At 35.7% G+C, this 25,509-nt stretch overlaps 1 protein-coding gene and 1 non-coding gene across 4 annotated transcripts in view; both read right to left on the bottom strand.

Moving 5' to 3' along the window:
* NUP98 (nucleoporin 98 and 96 precursor) overlaps positions 1–24,095 on the bottom strand; it is a 74,850-nt gene extending 50,755 nt beyond the window's left edge. The window contains exons 1-11 of one of the 3 annotated variants that reach the window (XM_070473334.1): positions 23,975–24,095; positions 23,536–23,637; positions 23,248–23,424; positions 21,473–21,612; positions 19,823–19,930; positions 18,616–18,796; positions 17,118–17,278; positions 16,833–16,970; positions 15,247–15,310; positions 8,936–9,028; positions 2,588–2,728 (exon numbers count right to left, since the gene is read on the bottom strand). In XM_070473334.1, the coding sequence (XP_070329435.1) occupies positions 2,588–2,728; positions 8,936–9,028; positions 15,247–15,310; positions 16,833–16,970; positions 17,118–17,278; positions 18,616–18,796; positions 19,823–19,930; positions 21,473–21,612; positions 23,248–23,424; positions 23,536–23,637; positions 23,975–24,050 (1,381 nt within the window). In that variant the 5' untranslated portion in view covers positions 24,051–24,095. Of the gene's footprint in view, positions 1–2,587; positions 2,729–8,935; positions 9,029–15,171; positions 15,311–16,832; positions 16,971–17,117; positions 17,279–18,615; positions 18,797–19,822; positions 19,931–21,472; positions 21,613–23,247; positions 23,425–23,535; positions 23,638–23,974 lie in introns of all 3 variants that reach the window. The other 2 variants (XM_020891117.2, XM_020891116.2) reach the window with 2 other exon arrangements.
* LOC139037304 (U6 spliceosomal RNA) lies at positions 12,757–12,860 on the bottom strand. The gene has a single exon (XR_011490125.1). It is a non-coding gene; the product is annotated as a U6 spliceosomal RNA (small nuclear RNA).
* Positions 24,096–25,509: the final 1,414 nt, after the last annotated feature.

A 25,509-nucleotide genomic window follows, 5' to 3' on the forward strand; every position in this document is an offset into this window, starting at 1 on the left:
CCACCACAGCTGAGGCTTTTAAGTAAGAGACTCCAACAAGCTCTAAAGCACCTTTCAGATCCTGTGATGCAAAGATGTGCATTCTAAATCAATAGAGCTACATTTAAATGGGCAGTAACACAACTATATGTAACTACAATATCAAATTCATGTCAGGAACTTTTAACTGGCTTTGGGAAAAGATGGATTATTAAAAAACCAATCAAAAGCAATCTTAGTAAAAATAGCAGGTTACGATATTTGTGCTACCTCTTACTGAAATAAAAACTAAGGAAAAGAAAAAAAACTTAAATAACTTTTTACAATAAAATGGATTTTAATTTTCACACAGAAATTAAAGAGTTCTAATTAACCTCTAGTACCTCCACAGACCTAATTAAAATCTATGGTTAAAACAAAGTAAATTATCTACATAACACATAATGACAAAGAATAGGAAGGTGTAAATGAACAGATGAGAAAACATAACAAATGTCTAGAGAAAGCAGTGGACAAAGTGATAAAGCAGAAGAAAGTAAACTGTATCTTGAATAATAGTCAAAAGGGGGACTTTCTGCCTTAATCCCAGAAAGCTTAGTGATTTTTAAGAATACTACATTTGAGAAAGTGAGACTGTGAAAAAATAATCAATACAAAGTATATATACAAAAAAACTACTCTACCCTGTCATCTTCCTAATCATAAAACTGATGAATAAAAATTGCATCTAAGAACAGGATGCTTAAAAGAAGGAACGTTCAGAGAATGAGAAAAACAATAAAAATCCAAAAAGATGATTCAGGAGACAATAAAAAACCTTACAAAAAGTAGAAACATGAGTTTAAAAAAAAAGAAAATCAAAACATTAGGACAGAAAAGGTCTGTGAACTCTCTGGCAGTCCAGTGGTTAGCACTTGGCACCCTCACGACTGGGGCCCACATTTGAAACCTGGTTGGGGAACTAAGATGCCACAAAACTCACAGTGTGGCCAAAATAAAGAAAAGGTATAAGCAAATCACAAGAATTTCAGAACAAAGAGACAATCCTAAATGTTAATGGGGGTGGGGGGAACGAGTTTCAGAAAGGCATGAAACTTACCAGTAACGATTAACAGAAGAAATACAGTCAAAGTTCTGAAGGTGAATTACTTTCACATCAGAATTTCATAATAAGTGTGTGGAACAAATGAAGATGTTTTCAAAACTATAAGCAGTCAAAGTTTATCTTTCATATAACCTTAACTTGAAAATTTAGGAAATGAAGAGAAAAAAACCTATATCCAAGACATATCAGTTTCCAGTGAGTAGACTTGAAGGGAATATCCCAGAGCAATGCTGAAGGCCTAGGGAGTAAACAGAGTTCATATTGCAGCAGGACAGAGAGATCAAAGGATGAGGTAAAAGAATTCTGATACCACCCTTAAGAATTTGGACTAATGTAAGGTGATATGGGCGGGTAACGCAAGGGAAAAAAAATAATTAGAAGTTCCAGGAGAAAGAAATAGCTGTATGAGAACAACTTAAGTGGCTAAGTAGCAATGTTTTCAGTTGTAATAAAATGCTGTGTTCCTTTACAACTTTTATTCTTTCCCCAAAGAAAAGAAGACAGTAAATATTAGGAGAAAGTACTTTATAATACAAAAATATAAAAAGGGCAAAGAAATGAGAGAAAAAGGGTAAGGAAGGGTACTACTAGCCTTAACTTGACCACGGAGACTCAAGAAATATGATCTCCTAGTTGACAGAGTAAGAAATGTAAGTAAGGACATGGCTTAAATTTGCAAAGGCTTCTCAAAATGTGAAACATGAGGATTATACCTCTTCTTCATCCATCTCAGTTACTCTGTATCTGCCAGGTGATATCAGTTTTTTATTTTTGGTAAAATATAATTTTCTTTAAAATAAGGTATTTAAGGGACTTCCCTGATGGTCCAGTGGTTAAGACTGAGCTTCCAACACAAGGGATGCAGGTTCAATCCCTGGTCAGGGAACTAAGATCCCACATGCCACACTGCGTGGCCAAGAAAATAAAAAAAATAAAGGAACAAAAGAAAACGGACAATTAAAAAAAAAAAAATGTGTAAGTCACAAAGTAACTTAATTTTAAGTTAGAAATAATAATAAAGTGGCAGGCAGACATCACAAAAACTGGGAAGGGATATTCAAATGAATGAAATATGAAAAACTTTAATAGATAAAACTTAAGGAATTCAGTACACGTAGATATACTGGGAGAAGTGAATGAAGAAGAGAGGTGATCAGTGAGTTACATTCTCATCTATCATTAAAAAGTTAAACATATGTAGACTTAAGCAAAATACAGCAATATAAACACATCACTTACAGATATGAACTTATTTATACACCAGATCAATTAAAATTAAAACCACAAAAGTGGTTTCTTTGGGGGCATAAGCCTAGAAGTAAGGAAGCGGGTAAAACGAGGATCTATTGTTAAGTCCTTCCACACTACATGATTGTTTAATGACTTGTATATATGTACTGTTTAAGAAAGGATGGAATAGGGTAGCATGGAAATTGAAGTCAGCAAATTAAGTATTAGCAAGAAGTAAACCGAGAAAAGCCTTCTAAAGTGACTGACACTTACCTACTGGGGCCTGGGGGGCTCCAAAGCCCAAAGTAGCTGTCGTTGTATTAAATCCAGGGGCCCCAAAGGCTCCTGTACCAAGGGACCCTCCGAGCTTAGGTTGGCTGTTCCCAAACAAAGATGCCTGTCCAGCACCAAGAGCTATGGAGACAAGAGGAAAGAAAAAGTGCCACAGAGGATCCTTTGAATGTTATGTCAGAGGTTAGTTACTTAAAAATATAATACATTTGGAAACTTCATAATAACCACTCATTTCAACAAAAAAATCTAATACAGTAAATGCTACCTATATGCCAGGCACTGTGCTGAGATAGATAATACTTAGCCTCTCTGTGCTTCAGCTTCCTCAACTATAACATGAGACAATACACAGCTTAGATAGTTATCCTAAGATTAAAATAATACACACATATTAAGCATTTAGGAATCTGAAGAGATTAACAGCAGCAGCAGAAGCTGCAGAGACTAACATCCATTAAATATTAGCTACTATCATCTCATTTAACCTTTACAAATCTGAAGTAGGAACTATTATCCCCATTTTACAGAAGAGAGAATGGAAGGTTTACTAAATTAGTTCAAAGTCACAAACGTAGTATAAGTGGTAAAACCAGAGTTCAAACTTCAATGCATCTGACAATCAGCCAGGGCTCTTAACTAATACTGTATAGTAAAAACAGACTTGTAAAGAATTTTAAAATTGTCATTGCTCCTTAAATTTCAGCATCTGCAAATCAAAACATTCAACTGAACCAATTAATGCCTAATGAGTCCATGTTTACGAACTGTGTTGTTGGTAGTGATTTTTTTAAGTATAAAATGGGAAGAATTCAGTTTTTTAAAAATAAGCTATTGGCATAAATTAAAGGTACTTTTCCACTAGCCTGCCACTCTCAAAAAAGTTATAGTTATCAGCAATTTGGAAGATCTGAAGTTCCTTTCAACATATCAATGCTTCCTGACAGAGATATGGTTTACCAGGAAAATCACTTCAAACATATATACTTGGGATGTCAAAAATATAGATTACAAACAACTGTGAGATGCAACCAGAAAAAAGGACAGTCAGTTTATACTCAGAGAAGCATACAATATAAATTAATGAGGGTGACTCCAAAACGGACAAAACATTCCCTAACTGTTCAACCTCATTAATAACATTAAGAAGATAACAATACAGTAATGGGATTATTTCATCTTAAAAAACCCAGTTTTGAAACAGGGAATAAAACTTAACCCATTAGAAATTGGTGAAAATCTGAAGAAAAACTAAAAATATATTCCTTCAAAGGACATAGCTTACAGCAAAAATTTCAGGATTCTTTTTTTTCCCCCAGATAACTGACATCTCCTTATCCCTAAATAAAAGCTTAGATAAAACCTGAATATATAAAATGGATAAAAATTTCTGTTCTGGATGGGTGTGTATTTGCATTAGCCCTGAAGGAAGAATCAGGAAACAGTCTAAAAATCACTGTATTTCAGTAAAGCCTACAAAATAATAAAAATGCATAATTAAAGGACTTACACAAGTTGAGGGATACTCTGATGTGATAATGTCAATTTATTAAACGTGTCATATTCATGATTTGTTGTAGAAATCATAAGGAAGATATACTGGGGGCACCATGGTAACACTGTTTTTAAAAGCTCCAAGTATGCTCAAAGAATAAGTAAAAATATATTCCTTTGAGACCTTCTAATGAATGTCAGAATGTAATTATATATATCAGAATGTCAGAACATATTAGCTTTGGGTAGATTATTCTGTATATCTTAGTCTAACAAACTACTAAATCCCACAGAGCAGAAGAGTGGGTTTGATCCCTGGGTCGGGAAGATCCCCTGGAGAAGGTAAAGGCAACCCACGCCACTATTCTTGCCTGGAGAATTCTAGGATAGAGGAGCCTGGCAGGCTACACTCCATGGGTCGTAAAGAGTCAGACACAACTGAGTGACTAACACACACACATCCCCTTAAACTTCATGGAAAATATTAAAAACTAAAACTCCTTAATAATATTACTAAGCAATTATCAAGAAAATGTCATACTACTGATATCCCTGAGAAACAGTTACTATCCCTGTGAAACAAGAAACTGACCCACCCATAATTTAATGAGTGTTCCTTAATCTGAGCACACTGGGAGAAAAAAAAATTCATGTCAAAGAATACTATAATATTTCATACTGACTGGTCACTTAAATCTAAGTGTACAAAAAATTTACGTATTTGTACATTTAAAGTTTCTACAGCCTACTAGTCATGAAGTACCCAAAGGCCTATGTTACATGAAAATGTACTTCTGTTGAGGCATGAGTTTGAATCTCTTATCACTCAAAGCAAAAAGCTATATAAGAATACCCATTTAGCTAGTTGAGTTCAGTTGCTCAGTCGTGTCCAACTCTTTGCAACCCCATGGACTGCAGTACGCCAGGATTCGTCCATCACCAACTCCGGGTGTTTGCTCAAACTCATGTCCATCAAGTCAGTGATGCCATCCAACCATCTCACCCTCTGTCATCCCCTTCTCCTCCTGCCTTCAAACTTTCCCAGCACCAGGGTCTTTTCCAAGGAGTCAGCTCTTCGCATCAGGCGGCCAAAGTATTGGAGTTTCAGCTTCAGCATCAGTCCTTCCAATGAACATTCAGGACTGATTTCCTTTAGGATGGACTGGTTAGATTTCCTTGCAGTCCAAGGGACTCTCAAGAGTCTTCTCCAATACCACAGTTCAAAAGCATCAATTCTTCAGTGCTCAGCTTTCTTTATAGTCCAACTCTCACATCCATACATGACTATTGGAAAAACCATAGCTCTGACTAGACAGACCTTTGTCAACAAAGTAATGTCTCTGTTTTTTAATATGCTGTCTAGGTTGGTCATAGCTTTTCTTCCAAGAAGCAACTGTCTTTTAATTTCATGGCTGCAATCACCATCTGCAGTGATTTTGGAGCCCCCCAAAATAAAGTCTCTCGCTGTTTTCATTGTTTCCCCATCTATTAGCCATGAAGTGATGGGATAGGATGCCACAATATTAGTTTTTTAAACGCTGAATTTTAAACCAACTGTTTCACTCTCCTCTTTCTCTTTCATCAAGAGGTTCTTTAGTTCTTCTTCACTTTCTGCCATAAGGGTGGTGTCATCTGCATATCTGAGGTTATCGATATTTCTCCCGGTAAGCTTGATTCCAGCTTGCACTTCATCCAGCCCAGCATTTTGCAATGATGTACTCAGCATATAAGTTAAATAAGCAGGGTGACAATACACAACCTTGACATACTCCTTTCCCAATTTGGAACCAGTCTGTTGTTCCATGTCCAGTTTTAACTGTTGTTTCTTGACCTGCATACAGGTTTCTCAGGAGGCAGGTCGTCTGGTATTCCCATCTCCTTAAGAATTTTCCACAATTTATCGTGATCCACACAGTCAAAGGCTTAATGTTTCCTTCAAACACAGGGAATGTTGGTAAAGAACATTTCCAACTGCTGATATGATAGCTGATAGCTCAGTTGTTAAAGAATCTGCCTGTAATGCAGGAGACCCCAGTTCGATTCCTGTGTCGGGAAGATTCGCTGGAGAAGGGATAGGCTACCCACTGCAGTATTCTGGCCTGGAGAATTACATGGACTATATATAGTCCATGGGGTTGCAAAGAGTCAGACAAAACTGAGTAACTTTCACTTCCCCTAAAACATAGTCCAAAGCTACAATGTTATTCTAATTGTGGTATCATGCAATGCAGAATTCACTAATGAGGGTACGCATACCTAATAGTCTCTAGACACATTCCTCTCAAAGACAAAAGCCTGCCTTAGCAGATGTAACCATCAAAGAATTTCAATAGTGTGTACTCAGTGATCACAATTCTCGTTTCCCTATATCATCTATTGGTGCTATGATTGGGGTGTAAAGTTCTTTATTGATTGTAATTGGTTTTTAGTTTCTATGGGCAAGGCATCAATTAGGACTATGTAACAGCAATGAAAATGAGATTCACTGTCTGCGAGGCTCAATTGTTCAAGGAAAACCAAATATATTCAAACAAACAAAAAGACTAAGATATTACATCACGTGGAACAGAAGACAACAGCAACAAGAAAAAACTTACAGACCACTTTACAATCTTGTACAACAGAATAAAGTACTGCAAATCACAGTCTGCAAAACCCAGAAACCAAAGTGGAGAGAATGACAACTTCTGACCACATAAAAATAAAACTGGTACATTAAGATACCATAAACAAAATTAAATGATAAAGACAGAGTGGAAAAATCTGGTAACAGACATTATCCAAGCTTAGGTTTACAGTTCATAAACTAGAGTCAAAACTACCTTGAAAAAGCCCACACCAAAGCTTAATCTTTCCTCTGGGATTAGACAAGAACACTAATGTCAGGAGTTATATTCTGCTTAAGTTTAAGGAACACACTGTACAAAACCCCACAGATTTTTAGTTTTCATTTCTTGCAAAATATGTTGTGGAATTTGAGTAAACTCAAAAGCTCAAAAAGTTTTCCATAGAACCAAAAAGATTTAATATCCACAGTATATAAAACATTATCAAAAGTAAACGAAGATCAAATATAAATAGAGAACTGAAAGATGCAAACAGCCAGGAAACATACACAAAGGTATCCCTCACTGGTAATCAGCACAGTGCAAATTAGAACTACCACCTTTCACTATCATTCACACAAAGAAGAAAACAAACAATATGGAAAGGGTAAGAAAAAGGGAGCATTTTTATAAAATATGGGCAAAAATGCAAACTGGCATTCTTTGTGGAAGGCAAATTAAAATTAGCAAGACTGACCAAAATTCAAAAATATGTGTATATTCTGACAATTCCCAACTCAATCCTAGAGTAACACTACCATACACAAAATTACATAACACAGATCTTCACTACCACACTGCTAATAAAATCAAATAATTCAAATGACCATCAGCAGGAAAAAAGTTAAATTATGGTATATGTAAGTACTCATGTGTTATGTGCGTGTGTATATATATACATGCACACAATGGAACACTTAATAGATACTTTTAAAGAAATGGGTTAGATATACATATTATCAACCCAAAGAAAAAATATATGCCCCAAATGTCATGGGAAATGAAAAAAAAAAAGCAGAATAAGGAAGCTGCTTTCAGTTTGAAACATTTTTGACCACAGCACATAATATGAAATACACTGAGACCCATAACACACACATACATAAAACTAAAAGTTAAATCAATATTTAACCTTGCAATATACAATGATTTTTTAATTCTAGTTCATTTTAAAGAATGCTGGTTGCAATCAAGTACATTAATATTGTACCACCTGATATATCTCAGCCTTTGGTTTAAAAAACACTGGTGTAGGACATGGTTTCCTTTCAAGAATATCACAAAAATTCTCTATATAAAACACATACAGCATACAAACATACATGTGTGTATATACATATATGGAAAGTGTATATAAAGAAGTCTGACAATATACACGCCTAACTTTCAACAGCTGTTACTTCACTATTGAAAAGTGTGGGCTTTTCATGTTAGTTCTGTTACTGACTTTTTAAGACCTTATATCTTTTATTTTAAAAAGAAAACAAAGGGAAACAGTTCAGGGAGTACAAAATGAGGTTCTATTCAAAGGAGATTACAGATAACTGGACAATAGGGCCAGAGAACACAGAAATAAATGGTTTGGAACTAAATGACTCACCTATGGTCAGATGAATTGGGGAAGTAGACAAAACTATATGCTTAAATTACCCTGTAAGCACTTACTCATTTTATGACCATCACCCTCTCCAACTGTTTAAAACAGCTGGGCAGGTAGAAGGAACAACGTCTTCAAAGGCATTGAAAAATAATTATCAATGGCAGGAATGGAGACAAAGGCTTGACATTTTAGCTCTATTAACAAAGTGAGAAGAATGGAAAAGCATGCACAGACCTTGCAAAACCTCAATCTATATGTTAATTACTTCGGCATGTACTCTTACTGCTGCATTATTATTAGGGTAATAAAGCTTACTTAACTAACAGTTCAGGGTCTCAGGGACTTGTCATCATACTGACAGGTCTCACATTAAGTACTGAAAATCCCAGGGAGACCAGGACTATCAGAGAACATTTTGTAGAAAAGGAATGAATATATATCTTCTAAGATAAATGAGCCAGTGTTTTAAAGCCTGGTAAAGCATATGGGAATGTTTTATAAATCTGTTTGTGAAAATGAAAATCTATAGGCCTCTTCTTTTCATACATATGATCAAACTGAAGTCTTAAGTTCCAACAGCTAGAAAGCCAAGTTGTATCACTTGCTAAGTCTCACGGTATAATTCCTTACCTGTTCCAAATCCTGCACCAAGCCCCGTTCCCAGAGTGCCAGGTCCTGGTTTACTTCCAAAAATACTATTCCCACTGGTATTTGTGCCGAATCCTAGAAGGACAAAAGAGTGAGTACACTGTACTTTAACACAATTCTCAATTTCCTATACAAGGGAATTTAAAACAAAGCAGTCTGACCATAGGTTTTGCATCCTTTCATTTTTTGACATTTAGAAATCCTAAATGGCAGGAAAAAAAATTTTTTTATAACCATAAATAGACCCCCAGTCTTCCTATTTACTTAATTACATTTTAGACTTAATTCAGTATAGGATAATACCCAATATTAAAGCAAAGTGATTGTGCTTGAGCTTGCGGAACATTCCCTTTGTAAGACTCAAAGCCTCCATTGTTCTTTTTAAACTTAGTTAATTTATTTGGCTGCCTCAGGTCTCAGGTGCAGCTTGGCATGTGGGATTCTTAGCTCCCTGACCACAGACCAAACCCGCATCCCTGGACCACAAGAAAAGTCCTCTCAAAGCCTGCATTCTATGCTTCATGCTTAATTAATAGAAGAAAAATAATTCCCTCAAATTTTCACTGAAAAATAAGACAGTCAACCAAGACACTTCACTGAACCTAAAGATTCTTGCTAAGTGAAGATTGCCTATAAAAATTTCTACAGCAGGATTTGTTTTGAATAGATGGGACCTTGTATGAATAGTAATGTGTGGCTGTAATCACACATTGAGAAGCTTTAATGGCGTCAAATTCAATCAACTTATAGGAGCACAGAAGGACTCAGCTAGCTAATATTAAAAAAAAAGATAACGAATAATATCTATGAATATCTTTGAGTAGAATTATTTCATTGTCAGAGGTGATGGAGAGTTGAACAAAACCACCCTTTCATTGTGATCCATTGTTTACAGAAAATCCTGTGATTCCCTTCTAAAATCCACAGGTCTCCCCACAAAGGCACGTACATCATATCACTCTACTGCTGCTATTATTTCTCTCTTGTTCACATATGTCCACACTTTCTGTGCTCCTTTTGGAGCTAAACATCAACAAAACAGCTAACGAACATACCATTAATTTCTTTTGATAAGAGGGAAAAACTAATCACTGGCCAGCAAATTCTGTTTGTGAAACATTTGAAGTCTTTTATAAAGGTATCGTGGAGGTGAACAAGTTCAAAACATATTAGAATAAAGTGTTTTGGAATACATATCAGTGTCACGAACTAAGAATATTTTACTGTGTCATGCCAGTTTTGAATTTACATCTAAATTAAAAATGCTAAGAAAAAAAGTTTAAACAGTTAAAAACATATTAATAAAGACATTTAAAAATCCAAGAAAGTAATCTGACATACTTCTAATATATTTAATTCATACATTCATTAAATCTTTACAACTGTCTTAATAGCTATGCCACAAAATGGAGTACTGCCTGCTCAAGCACAATCAATTTTCTTTAAAACAAAACAAAACAAAAAAACCAGAATATATACTGGAGATGTTCTTTGTTTTTCTGAGTTAAAATTTTACCAAAAAAGATCTTCCAGTCCCACAGCAGCAAACAAGATACTCGTGAACTACCTCAAACCCACAGGAGGGAAATAAGTCCCAACTTACACTGTTTATACCACACATTTCCAGATTCTCACTGACAAAAGCTTATCAACTCAGTTATTTCAAAACAACTTTAAAACTAAGAACAATTAATCAACAGTTACTTTACAACAGAAGAGCCAAGAATATACAATAAAGAAAGGACAGTCTCTTCAATTAATGGCATTGGAGAAATTGGACAATCACACATAAAAGAATAAAACTGGACCATTATCTTACACCATAAACAAAATGGATTAAAGACCTGAACACAAGATCTGAAATCATAAAATTCCTAGAAGGAAGCATAGCGGGTAAGTTTCTCTATATCTGTCTTGGTCATGATTTTTGGATCTGACACTAAAAGCAAGGGCAAAAGAAAAATAAGTAAGTGGGACTATAATTAAAAAGCTTCTACACAGAAAAGGAAACCACAACAAAATGTAAAGGCAATCTACTGAACAGGAGAAAATATTTGCACATCATATATATGATACGTGGCTAAAATTCAAACTACATAAAGAATTCACACAAATTATTGGCAAAAAAAATCCAATTAAAAAAATGCAAGGAGGACAGGAACGGACGTCTTTCTAAATACTACATACAGATGACCAACAGGTACATGAGAAGATAACATAGCTAATCACCAGTGAAATGCAAATCAAAGCCAATGACATCACCTCACTGTTGTCAAAACGACTACTATCTAAAATGACAACAAATAAGTGCTGGTGAGAATGTGGAGGAAAGGTGGATCCTTCTTACAATGTTGGTGGGAATGTATGGTGCAGCCATGATGGAAAACAGTATAGTATGGAAGGTCCTCAAAAAATTAAAAATAGAACTACCATACAATTCAGCAATTCCACTCCTGGGCACACACCCAAAGAAAACGAAAACACTAATTTGAAAAGAAATATGTACCTCAATATTTGCAGCAGCATTATTTACTATAGCCAAGATATGGAAGCAATCTAAGTGCATATCAATGGATGAATGGGTAAAGAAAACATGGTATATATGTGTAACAAAATATTGTTTAGCCACAAAATACAAAGAAAACTTTGCATCTGTGTAACATGGAGAGACCTTATGGGCATAATGCTATGTGAATTAAGCAAGGCAAAGAAAATAAAATACAAATAAGTGACACAAGACAAAGACAAGTGTTCTCACTTATTTGTGGAATGTTAAAAAACAAAATCACCACCAGGAAAAATAAGCTCACCATACAGAGAACAGATCAGTGGTTGCCAGAGGCAGAGGGTGGGTGATAGGCAAAATGGGTGAAAGAGAATCAAAAGGGGCAAATTCCTGGGATTTTAAGACATAGCATGCTGACTATAGTTTAAAATACTGCACTGCATATCTGAAAGTTGCTAAGAGAGTAGGTATACATGGTTTTTCCAGTAGTCATGTATGGATGTGAGAGTTGGACTATGAAGAAAGCTGAGCGCCGAAGAATTGATGCTTTTGAACTGTGGTATTGGAGAAGACTCTTGAGAGATCCTTGGACTGCAAGGCGATCCAACCAGTCCACCCTAAAGGAAATCGGTCCTGAAGGACTGGAAGGACTGATGCTGAAGCTGAAACTCCAATATTTTGGACATCTGATGCAAAGAACTGACTCATTGGAAAAGACCCTGATGCTGGGAAAGACTGAAGGCAGAAGAAGGGGATGACAGAGGATGAGACGGTTGGAGGGCATCACTGACTCAATGAACATGAGTCTGAGTAAACTCTGGGAGTTGGTGATGGACAGGGAGGCCTGACGTGCTGCAGCCCATGGGGTTGTAAAGAGTCGGACACGACTGAGTGACTGAACTGAACTGAGTAGGAGATCTTAGAATTTTCATCACAAGAAAAAAAATTTCTATTGATGATGATAAACATTTCACAATATATACAAATATTTGACCATTACATTGAACATCTGAAATGTAATGTAATGTCAGTTCAGTTCAGTCGCTCAGTCGTGTCCAACTCTCTGTGACCCCATGAATCACAGTATGCCAGGCCCCCCAATGTAATGTCAATTATGTATCAATTTTTTAAAAAGGTTAAAGATCAATACTCAAAAGATCTTCAACCTCTCTAAACTGTTGCTCACCAGTGCTGACATCCTGCCTGTAATTTCTCTCCTAAAACAATTGTATTCTATTCCTTTCATTCAGAAACTGACACTGTCATATACTCAATCTTTTTTTTTCTTTTTTCTTTTAAAAATACGGAACACTTCACGAATTTGCATGTCATCCTTGCGTAGGGGCCATGCTAATCTTCTCTGTATCGTTCCAATTTTACATATACTCAATCTTAAACTAGTCCTTGTTAGGAATAATTAGTAAGAAAAGGAACAGATGACTCTAAAGAATGACTTAAGGGTGTGGCAACATCAATTGTAGCAAGTATTCCAACCTTTTCAACTCTGGATTTATCATTACCATAATGAAATACAATCCCATACTGGGTAACATGCAACTAACAATGAAGTAACAATGCTACGAATCTTCGTGCAACCTTATTCCATTTCCAGGTTTGTTATATGACTTATTTCCAAATCAGAAGAATATCTCTGCCCAAAACATCAAACTGACAGCTTTCCAAGACAAGAGAAACATCAAAGAAAGTCTCACTTAGATCTGGATCCCTCTAGGGTGGTAATGGAATGATTAAGTTCACCCAAGAGTAAAACAAAACCTGTCACCCAGCAATCTGTATTCCTTGGGAGTCTTTCCTCTCAGGGCTTATTCATTAATAAATTCTTAATGAGCACCTACTCTATGCCAGGCACTAGGTCAGCATTAAGGATTTTTTTTTTAAAAAAAGGACAATTTAGCACATAAGTTAGTGAGGCACATCAAATAAAGATGAGTTTTCATTTCTAAATCAAGTAGTCTACACAAATACCTTGTCAGAAAATATATTTAATTCTGAACATCAAGTGTGCTACCAAAAAACAAGCCTTTTCAAAGGGAACAAAATTATCTCTTAAGGGGGACAAAAAAAATCACAGATAAAAAATAGTTTATGCAGTTGGGGTGGGAGGGAGGTTCAAGAGGGAGGGCATAATATATACTTACAACTGATTCAAGTTGTTGTATGGCAGAAACCAACACAACATTGTAAAGCAATTATCCTCAATTAAAAATGGTTTATGGTCTTCTGAAGAGCCACAGTACATAAACAGATTATACAGTATATACCTGGTATTAAAATTTCATTAAGTGAGAAGATGATTAATAAGGGGGAAAAACGTCTACAAAGGATCCCTGGGGAAAAGGGAGTGACAGTGATTTTAAAAGGCTGAAAAACACTGATTTAACCCTTAAGTATCTTTCTTATCTTATTTCATAGATAAGAAACAAATACACAAAACTGATATCCATGCTAACCAAGTCCACTGTCTCAAGACCATTCTTTATTCATAGAGTACAGACAAAAAGGTAGAAAGTCTATAGGCAGAATGATAAACATTACTAGGAGTGAATGAACAACTTCACTCTTCACACTGTATAACAATGAAAGGGGTTATAAAAATCAAATCAAATATTAATACATTAATTTAAGAACTGGTACCTGATAAAGACTTATTTATCCCGTTCACACGGTTCCTCTTTCCATGAAAACATATACCATTCCAATGGATATTTAATGCAGCCTCTTTTTCCAGTACAAGATCATTTTAAAAACTCACGGAAAAAATTTAACTGCTGACTTAAGGCAAATAACCATTAACCAGTTTGTACTCATCTCCCACAAAATATCCAGAGCCTAATGTTATGTCTGGTACATGAAATACTTTAAACAAGTATTTCAATCACTATTTCCTTTGGTAAAGAAATGAACTTTCCATGACTGATTTAACTCAAAATATGGTGAATCTGTTTGAAAGCTTACTTAGGTAGTTATAGTTAAAATAAGAGAAATGTTTCTATTAAACAAATTAAAAAATTTTCAGCATGTCTCTGGAGAGTAGTTTAAGGTTCGTTTTTCTGTCTTCAATCTTACCTGCTATTGTCCAATTTTTTCCCCAATGAATGTGTATTCAAAATAAAACATTTTTGCCAACTATAGAAAAACTACTGAACAATCCCTCAAATCAGAAAGGCTTTAACTTTCAATAAGAATCATCAAATCTCAAAAAACAACAAAACACAAAACAACAACAACAACAAAAAGTTTAAAAAGGAATCATCAAATCTCACCTATTCACTACCTCCCTGTGTGAAAGAACTTGGTCTAAAACAATGTGTTATCTCAACCAAATGTGCTTCACTTTTTGTTTCTCAATTATTGATGAGGTAATCCAATGAAAATGTTTTCTTATTTTGAAAATAATCAACCTCCATTCGACAACCAACATTCTGCAGGATACCTCTAACTGCACCCGTTAAATACTGAATTTTATCCAAAGCAGGGAATCAAAAGAATATAAATTAGTTAAGGCAATTTATATCTCTTCTAGGCATCTTAACCCAAGTCCTTGAGTTTAAACTTTTCCCTCTGGTAATCTCCTATCAAGCCAGAGCTTACCTGTGAATTTTAAAATATTCCCAATAATATGAATCAGGAGAATGATGTGTGGTATAGTCAGTGTAACTTTAAGAGAGTCAAACCTGCTTTTTGTATGTACCAAAATTGGAAGTGTTTGTATTGGTTCCTAAAGTCAGGGTTGGTTTGTTACCAAAGAGCCCGCCACTCGTTGTACCAAATGAAGGAGCACTGGTTGTGCTGGTTCCAAACGTAGTAAGCTTGTTATTTCCAAACAGGGTCTAAAAAGAACACAACACAGGACAATTTTAAGTAGTATGTAAGACATACTCTAAATAGTAAATAGATAGACCAGGTATATTGGACTGGGTGTGTGGTAAGGGAGAGAAGATGTCGTAATTTTTATGAAAAAGGTATGAATAAGGATGAATAACGACTCTTAGAAAAGTATCTAATCTGAGCAAGATTAACAAGACAGAATGCTCCTAGCCTGAGAAGTTAATGATAACACCTGACCAAACGTAGTATTTCAGTGAGACAAAGAAAAAAATAACAAGGCAATCAAATTATTTTTTACCTGGTAACAAAAATGTTATCATGTATTCAATATGCCAGCAAAAAGAGTTATAGTAAAAAATTTAAACAAGCTGCAACATGGATGAACCTTGAAAACATTATGGTAATTAAAAGAAATCAGTCACCAAAGATGTGATTCCATTTACATGAAATATACAGAATAGGCAAATACATACACAGCTGATCTGAACTGACTGGGGGAAAATGAGAAGTGACTATTAATGGGGATGACGTTTCTTTTTAGGGTGACAAGTATGTTCTAAAATTGATTATGGTGATAGTTGCACAATCTGTGAATAAGCTAGAAACCACAAAATTTTAAACTTCAAAAGGGTGAATTGTACGGCAAGTGGATTACACCCCAATAAAGTTGTTAAAAAAAAATAAGAACTTTCTGAAGTGTTTTTTAAAGATAATTCTCTCAATTTCTCACCTCAAAAAAGATATAACAGACTTCAATCTCCATGAAAACCACCACATGATTTGGTGATTTTTTTTTTTAAACTATAGAGTCCAAAGCTTGTTGTAATGGACAAATGTAGACACCAAGTTTCTTTAAAAGGTATTTACTATTGTTTTTTAAGTCAAGTGTATTCCTAAATAGTAATGTTTTCCTTAAATGACGTAACAAGAAAAAATTCAGTTAACCCTCCAGCAGCATGAAAACCTTAAGAATAAAATTTTAGTAACTTGATCAACACCAAAAATATGTAATTACCAAATATGATACCAACTTATCACCCAAAACAGAAGGTAGAAACAGGAATTTAAAATGATCTGATTTTAAGGGCAAAAGCATCTCAACTTAGACTCAACAATTTAGCCAACGGGTGTGGTTAGTTCAGGAGACAAAGAAGTTTCAAAAAGAACCTACTTTCTGAAAATAAACCAATTATAAAGTTACCTATTTTCTGGTACTAAATAGCTTTCAGTTACTATCAGTATCAAATCATACAATATTACTCCCCCCAAATGCTGGAAAGACAGATTTTGCTTTTCTTAAATTCAGCATTCCATTTTTTTATTTTGTGTTTTTTTTTTGTTTTTTGGCTGTGCCATGTGGCTTATGGGATCTTAGTTCCACAACAAGGGATTGAATCCCCGGGCAGTGAAACCGAGTCTTAACCAATGGACCACCAGGAAATTCCCAAAAGACAAATTTTTCTTATAAATGCCTTTAGCAGCTTTATATACATCTTCAAATTACAGCGAAATGTAAAAACCTACCGAACCAACAGCACCAAATCCAGTATTGGTCTGCCCAAAGAGACTAGCTCCTGTTCCAAATGCTGTCCCAGTGCTGGTGTTTGTAGCTGTCCCAAAAAGACCTCCTGGCTGTGAGGCTTGGGTTACTCCAAATAGACCCTGAAAAAGGTGATCCAGATTACAAGATATCCTAAAATAGTCAGTTCTCTTTAGAATATTGATAATAGCTGCCATTTTTCCAAGTTTATATGACAGATACATAGCAACCTCATTATTTAGTTCTACAGATAAAACCTGTTTCCTTACCATGGTGTTGGTGCTTGGCTGTCCTAGTGTGCTGGTATTACCAAAGGAAAAACCAGTGGTCTGGGTGGTTGTGGGCTGGGCAAATGGTTTGCTGAAGAGGCTGGTAGTTTGATTCTGCTGGCCAAACAGACCACCAGGATTTGTTCCAAATCCAGTTGTACCTTTCAAGAAAAATAAGAAAAAATAAATGGGAGGGTTGGGGGGCTGGGCAGAATGCCAAGCCTCATAGTATCTAGTTTCTGCAATAGTTTGTTATTGATTACATACCTAAATTACCCTACATTCATTTACTACTCAAACTGGATAACCACTTCATTTTTCATCCTCCTTCACCTAATTCCAGGTTTGGCTCAGACTAATTTCCTACCTAATACTCTGATCTTAAGAACCCAGTCTGGGCTAAGTAACCTTCCTTTGTGAGCTGAAAGCTTTTTGTCTCTTTCACAAAGATAACACACTACACTTAAAATGTATGTGGGTACTTTAACCTTGTTGGAGTTTTTCTTCAGAACAGGGCTTTCTCTTTATGGCAATGTACCCAGCATAGGATACAACACAATAGTAGCACTTAGTGAATATGTGACTAATCTAAATCAAAGAATACCAAAACTACAAAGAATACAAATGCCACTTAAATATGTATTCATTTGTGTATGTATCTCTATAGAAGAATACCTGCTTGTTTCTACAGAGCAAATTGGTGGCTAGAGGTGAAAAAAGATGTTTCGTGATGTACTTTTTGTATTTTTTGAATTTTATATCATATATATGTATTAACTTTCACAAAGGTAATACTTTCATTAAGTAATTTAATAACCATCCTAGACTTCCCTCTTTCATACCCCACATCAAATCAATTCATAAATAAATCTCATCAGCTCTACATTCAAACTTGTTTCAGAATCTGACATTTTTATCAATCACCACAGCACCCTTCTCTTCAAGTCCCCATCACCTTTCATGTGGATAGGGCAACAGCTTTTCTAACTGAGTTGTTTCCACCCCTGCCCACATTCAACATGCTTAATACAGCAGCCTTCAGAATGATCCTTTATTCATAATCATACGCTTTACCTGAACCCTCTAATGGCTTCCAGACTCAATAATTCAAATCTTGACACTGGCCCACAAAGCCCTATGAAGTTCCTTACATTCGCCAGTACTTCCCCTTGTCCTCTCCTATTTGGCAAAAACTCAGGATTTTTAGACTTCTAGTTTCCTCTGGCTGGAATTCCCCCAGAAATCTGTATAGCTTTATCTTTCATCTTCTTCAGACAAGTCACTGATCAAACTTCACCTATCAGCGAAGCCCTTCTTAACCATATACACTTAATACTATTATTTCTCCCCACCCATACAGACATATCAGGTTATTTCCTATTCTTCAGGACCCCTGAATCATTTTTCTCCATAGCACTTAACAAAAAATGGCAATTATGTATTACTTTTAGTTGTCCATTCCTCCTAAAAAGGGCCCAATATGATGTTAAATGCTTACTAGTTCCAAAGGCTGTTTTGTTCTGACCGTAAGCAAAGCCTGAATTTGTTGTGGAAGAGCTGAAGAGTCCTGTCGCACTGGAGGTGGCTGGAGAAGACCCAAACAAGCCAGTTGTGGTACCCGCTCCCACCTGGTTCTGTGGGCCTTTCCGGTTGGCCTGATAATCCTCTAAACGAAGCTCCTAGAGTAAGGGAAAACATTTTCCAAATCTATACATAGTCAAAAGTTATTTAGGAGACTAAAGACTCGAATTTAGTATTCAATTTCTATGTTCAAATAGGAACCAGGATTTAAAACAGAAAACTATGGAATGGTTAACTTATTATAATTATAGAAAAATATTTTCAGTGGCATATAAGGACATTAAAATCCATACCATAATTACCATGAAAACTACAGGCCAAACAACCAACCACATCTTAATTTCAATTTTCTTTTATAGACAATACTTTCATTTAGATGATAGACAATAATACTTTCATTTAGATGATAGTCCTATCTACTTACAGCCCAAATGTGAAGATTAGCTGATTAAAAGATGGAGGATACTGAGAAATTCAGAAAGCTTAGGAAAAGAAGCAACAAAGTTTAACAGTTCTGTCTCGCAAGTGTGTTTCTGTATACTCCAAAGAAGCAAGCACAGAAGACAATCAGAGATGACAGTTAAAATGTACAACAAACAATTACACAGCCAGAATGAACAACCTTATGCAAAACGGATAAACCACACAATCTTGACAGACACACTTAAGAGCACACAAGATCCCATTTATGTATAGTTCAAAAATGGGCAAAACATGGGCAGTCAGGATAGTGGTTACCTCTGGGAGGGGAGGACGGTGACTTCTGGCAGGGCCAAAGGGGACATTAGGGATGCTGGTAGCCCGACTACATGGATGTATTCACTTAGTAAAACTTACTATGCTACATACTTATGAGTTTGCATGAGTTTACTAAAAACACATGCATGTGCATACACTGCCCAGAGTAGTATGAGGACCCAATCAGAGTAGACTATTATACTGGTACATACAAGATGAATATCATCCTTGTTTAAAATAACTGATAAATAATATATTAATTTTAAAAAACTGGTTAATGTTAGTTTTCTACATAAATCCTAAAACATAATCAGAAACATTTAAAAAAGCTGCTCCCTAACAGAATCAAAAGGTTAGGGTGATAATCTTTAATGCATTTTACTGACCTCTAGTGACTTGCTTTCATATTCTTTCATAGCAGTAATACACTGGTGCTTGGTACTGATGTTAGTGCTCACTCCAGCTTTAACCATAGTATCAGTACCAGTTGGAGGCTGCAAAGGAAGATAAAGGTAAATCTGAAAGTCTAAACCAGATGTTTAAGTTCAAGCTCTATAACCCTACTGTCTCAGACACAATTCTTCAACTACTGAACTCTATAACCAGTTCCCTAGGTCTTTTATTGAACAAGACAGTTTTAACAGTGCTTGATTAAATACTTTGCATTTCTAATCTCACCTTTTATTAAGATTATTATGTAAGTCAATCTCAGTAACCGTTATCAAAAATTCAGAGAATAAAAAACAACAACAACAAAAAAACAATCCAGAGATTAATCCCATAACCAAGCCATCCAATTATCTACTAAAACATACTTAATAATATACGCATAAAGAAAGCTTTATCCAATTTACCTAATACATACATTTAACCTCTATCTCTTGAGTTCTAAATCCTATTCTGCTCTGAAGTGTCTGCTTTATGACTATTGTTGCATTTAAGAAATATGGAAGCCTGGTTTTTCCTCCTATAAGCTTATGAGGCAAAGGTACTAGTAACTAAAGATTCCTACTTGTAATGTCAGTCTCCTCAATCACTGTACTTTCCAAGAGACAACAGACAATATTTTTCACTATCATTTACATTTAACTTTAAATTCAAGATTCTAACTTCAGCAATATGAATTCACTACTTTGCCTAAGAAATTATTTATTTTCTGGAGTAAATTTTAACAACTTTTTCCAATCCCTATTTTTGCCAGAGATTTCCATTAGGCTAACTGCACTGCCAGCCTATCCTAAGTATCTCCCAAGCAATCGCATCAAGTGGTAGTCCATAGATTTTCATAAACAAAATCTTTCATTTCTCTATCCAAATCATTCATTTCTCTATCCAAATTCTCTCAAAAAAGCTGAAGAAAACACTAAACTCTATTGCCTCAATCTGCCATTTCACCAACAAAAAGTTTATTTCTAATTGGCACATGGAATACTGAGATATACCATATAGCTCCTTAAAGAGTCCTTACTTTCAGTGATTTTTACAATTTGCCCTATCATTCTTTATTTCTATAAAGAATATCCGATCATTCAAAGGTCAATTATGAACACTGTAAATACAAGTTGAACCCTGTACTAGTTTTTTCCCCTTTTTGGCCATGGGGTGGTTTGCAGAATCTCAGTTCCCTGACAAGGGACTGAACCCAGGCCATGACAGTGAAAACCTGGAATCCTAACCACTAAGCCATCAGGGAACTCCTGATGCTAGCTACTTTAATCAACTTTATAAATACAAATTTAACTGGTCTGATTATAATTCAAACATAAACTATAACCTAGATTTATGTTTCATGATTTTTCCTGTCTTGTTGTTTAGTTGCTAAGTCATACCGGACTCTCTTGGGAACCCACGGACTATAGCCCACCAGGCTCCTCTGTCCATGGGATTTACAACTATTACCAGATACTGTTCTTAACACATTTCAGGAAGAGTGAGACTAACCTATGCATAACTGGAAAGAGAGGAAACTTTATAATCATCCTGCAAAAAAATATACAGGAGACAAAAATACTCCACAAAGACTGGAAAATACTTACGTTAAACTTAATAGTAGTCCCAGTAGGAGCAGCTGTAAAACTACTTGGCCCAAAGAGAGAGCCAGATGTGCTACCAAAAGGATTAGAGGTGGTATTTGTAGTTCCAAAAAGTCCCCCACTGCTGGTACTTGTTCCAAAATCTATAAATTAGAAAGAAAAATGGGACGGTAACAGTAAAGAATTTAAGAATCTGTAAGCTATCTTGGAATTGGGCTGTGGCATTAGAACAGCATTACTTTCAAATCTCTCAAGCAAGTACCTTCAAGAGATATTGTGTGTGCACGCACACACACACACACAGAGTTAGTTCTAGGCTCAAAACTCTGAAGTAAAACAAAATCTGAATCGCTTAGTCAGCTAAGTGTCCATAAAGGCCTTCATGGGCATACTCACACAACAAGCTGAAAGAAACAATACTCTGTTTCATCAAATATTTTATCTCATTTCTCTTGGTAAGACCATAAGCTGAATGAACTTGTCTTCTTGATGATATCTTATCACAACATTGAAACATACAAATGGTCCAATTAGGGTAAACATAGGTTAATTCAAAATTTAACCCAGAAAAATAATTTAGAAAAATCAGTAGGCATGTTGATCATCTACAGAAGTAAATCTACTTTTCCAAAAAGCTGAGTTTTAAATAATTACATAACAGAGAATGTAACTGCTATCTAAGGAATATATTTTTCTGAATACAAAATACTACTTCTGCACTGGGATGACCCAGAGGGATGGGATGGGGAGGGAGGTGGAAGGGAGGTTCAGGATGGGGAACACATGTAAATCCATGGCTGATTCATGTCAATGTATGGCAAAAACCACTACAATATTGTAAAGTAATTAGCCTCCAACTAATAAAGATAATTGGGAAAAAAAATACTACTTCTAAAGAAATTATACACATGGTACCAGAAATAGCAGTAAGCAATACAAAGTTATCTGCCAATACAGTAACATCCTAACATCAAGTTAAGAGGAATGTGATTTCTCACAAGCAGTCAACTTTCTTTTCTAAAAACATGTCCTAAAACATAGTTTAAAGTAAACAGGCACATCTCTTTTGAATGAGTATTTTAGAATGCATTTTATACCCTCATGGTTAGGTATTTCAACATACCCTCAAAGAACTTTCCCTTTATGAAATGATAGCTGATTAACTTACTCATTCTGCCATACTAGTGGCAGAATGGCATCAACTCACAGGGCACACCTGTGCTACTAGCAGCGTTTTTGCCTCAAAGAACTGTGTGAAGTATCCCTGGGCCACATTTAGACTTAAAATGAAAGAAGCCACCAATTAAATACATTGCCCGTGGCTAAGGAATGGAGACAACTATGTCACATCCAGTACTTATCGTTTCTGCATTAGTCTCTTCAAACCAGAAGTGAAACAAAGGAAGAAGGTGCCCCTGCTGTATATTATGGTTGACTACACACATTCTCCTTGAAATTCTTCCTTCTTGATACCTATAAAGTACTCTGACCTGGCCTTTCATCTTATTCTCTGGTCATTCTGTATCAGGTGCCTCTTCCTCCGCATATTCCTTAAATACCAGTCCTCCTCAGACTTCCATTCATGGAGAGATGTATATAACCCCTTCCCTTCCCAGCCTATTAAACTTTTCCGTATATTTTGAAGTTTTCCTCTCCCCATGTTTTTGCTGTCTGGTGAGAAGAGAGGGTGTTTGAACACAGGGAAAAGGAGAAGAGAGAACACATTCGATAAGAAAATCAAACTGTTAGAGGAAGAAGGCCAAAGATTTACTACTTACTCCCAAAGCCCGATGGCTTATTTTGTGCAAAGGCATTGTTTTGGGATGAGAAGAGGCTGGTTCCTGTGCTTGCAGTTCCGAACAAGCTATTTGATGTTCCTGTTGATGTGCCAAACCCAAAGCCAGTGCTTGTGGAGGTAGCTGGCTGGCTAAATGAATTGGTACCAAATAAGCCTCCTGGAGAGATAAAGGGGGGGGGGGGGGGGGGAGTTACACAGATTGGAGTCACTAAATGAAATCCTATACCAGATATGAATAAACAAATTGTATTCCAAATAAAATCCCTACCTGGTTTGGTCTGTGAATTTCCAAACAGGCCTCCAGTATTGTTGCTAGAACCAAATGCAGATGTTCCAAACGCCCCTCCACTAGTAGTGCCAAATCCAGTATCTGATAAAACAAATTCCAGAATCAAAATAAAATCTAAACCAGGTCAATGTTTAAAAAAGAATTTCCTGGTCTGAAAATTAGTAACAAATTATAACTTTCTGATAAAAGAGCCACTTAATAACAGTAAGTACATTCTATTAAGGATCAGAAAACCAAGAAAACTCAAAATTTATTTCTATTTTTTAGAAAATTTTAACAAGATTTTATCCTGGTCATTTTTCAAGTTATTATAAAGATCAAAGTATAAATTAATTCCTACCTAAAACTACTGGAGTGGATTTGTTCTTAATAACAGCTTAAGATTTCTCTCCCTCATTTGTTATTTTTTAAAACTTACTCTGCCCAAATGTTGAAGTTGTGCCAAAGCCACCAGTGCCACCCCCAAAGGGTGTTCCAAATGACTTATTAAACATCTTCAAAATCTTAAAAAAGCTGGAAAGAAAAAAAAAAAATCACTTTTTAAAGACCATAAAATGCAGTGGAATTTTTTCAGAAAATGTATCATTCTACAAATTTAATTAGGCCTATTCAAACTGTAACACAATGTTCACTCTTGTTCAATATCCTAAAACTTTATATGATAAAACAGACTTTGTAAAACTGAGCTAAATTGAATCAGTACCATAATGTGAAATTAAACCTTATGTCGCACCCACAACCATCCCTTTAAAACAATGTTTTTTGACCTTTTTAAAACGTAAGCCCCCCTTTAATAAAGACATCAGGTCTACTATGCCCTATTTCGGTATGCCCCATGTAGGAAGTTATGCAGATTACTCCTTAAAAATTACAATGACATTCTGTTATCCCAATCTGAGAAGCTAAATTTTTTGTCAGGCTTTATTTTCAACAGTTTGCACTGTAAAAAGTTTCCCCCTGTATTTTTTGGTATATAAATATTGTAATACTGTTCTTCAAACTATGTATACCCCCCCTCCCATCTCTAAACCTGAGAGATTCTGGTGCCCTGATATTCTTTTTGAGATTACTTCTTAACACTATTCTCTATGGTCCCCTACTTACCTATCTTCTACTACTTTTGGCAATATTACAGAACTTTTGGTCAAAACCTCCACTTCACATGAATGAGCCCCCTAAATTATCCAAACTATGTACATGGTCACTGAATGCATTGGCCAGAGTGAAAGTTTTCCCCCCACTAGACTGGAATGAAAACAAGGTAAAGGTATAGTTTTACAAAGAAGTACACAGTTCCTGCCCCACCCTGGTCAATAAATTTTCCTTAAATTTAAAACATCTGCTACCATGTTCCTGCCAGCAGACAAGAAAATAATGAGTAAAAGTCAAAGTGAAAGTCACTCAGCCATATCCCACTCTTTGAGACCCCATGGACTATGTAGTCCATGGAATTCTCCAGGCCAGAATACCAGAGTGGGTAGCCTTTCCCTTCTCCAGGGGATCTTCCCAACCCAGGGATCAAAGCTAGGTCTCCCACATTGCAGGCAGATTCTTTACCAGCTGAGCCACAAGGGAAGCCTTAAGTAAACTACTTTTAATATTAAAACTCAGAAAATAGACAATCATGCTTCTTTAGATTGCGACAGGTATTATGGCCTTTCTATTATTTACACATAATGAAGCACTTTTTCTTCTAGTAAAATCATATGCCTCTTTCATATAATACAATTAAATGTAACATGCTGAGGTGTGCCCACAGTGTTCCGGAGTCCCATTAGCACTTTGGTATTCTAACACCCACAACACTGTGTGCAACACTGGAAAAGATGAAATAAATACTTTTACAGAAAGCAGCATTCTGCCCCCTCTCCATATTCCCCTAGAAAAAAACTTCCAACACTTAGTTCTTTATTCCAACATCCAGGAATTTAATAACTTCTTCAGTTAAACAGA

Source organism: Odocoileus virginianus, chromosome 10 (assembly GCF_023699985.2).
Source record: "Odocoileus virginianus isolate 20LAN1187 ecotype Illinois chromosome 10, Ovbor_1.2, whole genome shotgun sequence".
Classification (NCBI taxonomy): Eukaryota; Metazoa; Chordata; class Mammalia; order Artiodactyla; family Cervidae; genus Odocoileus; species Odocoileus virginianus.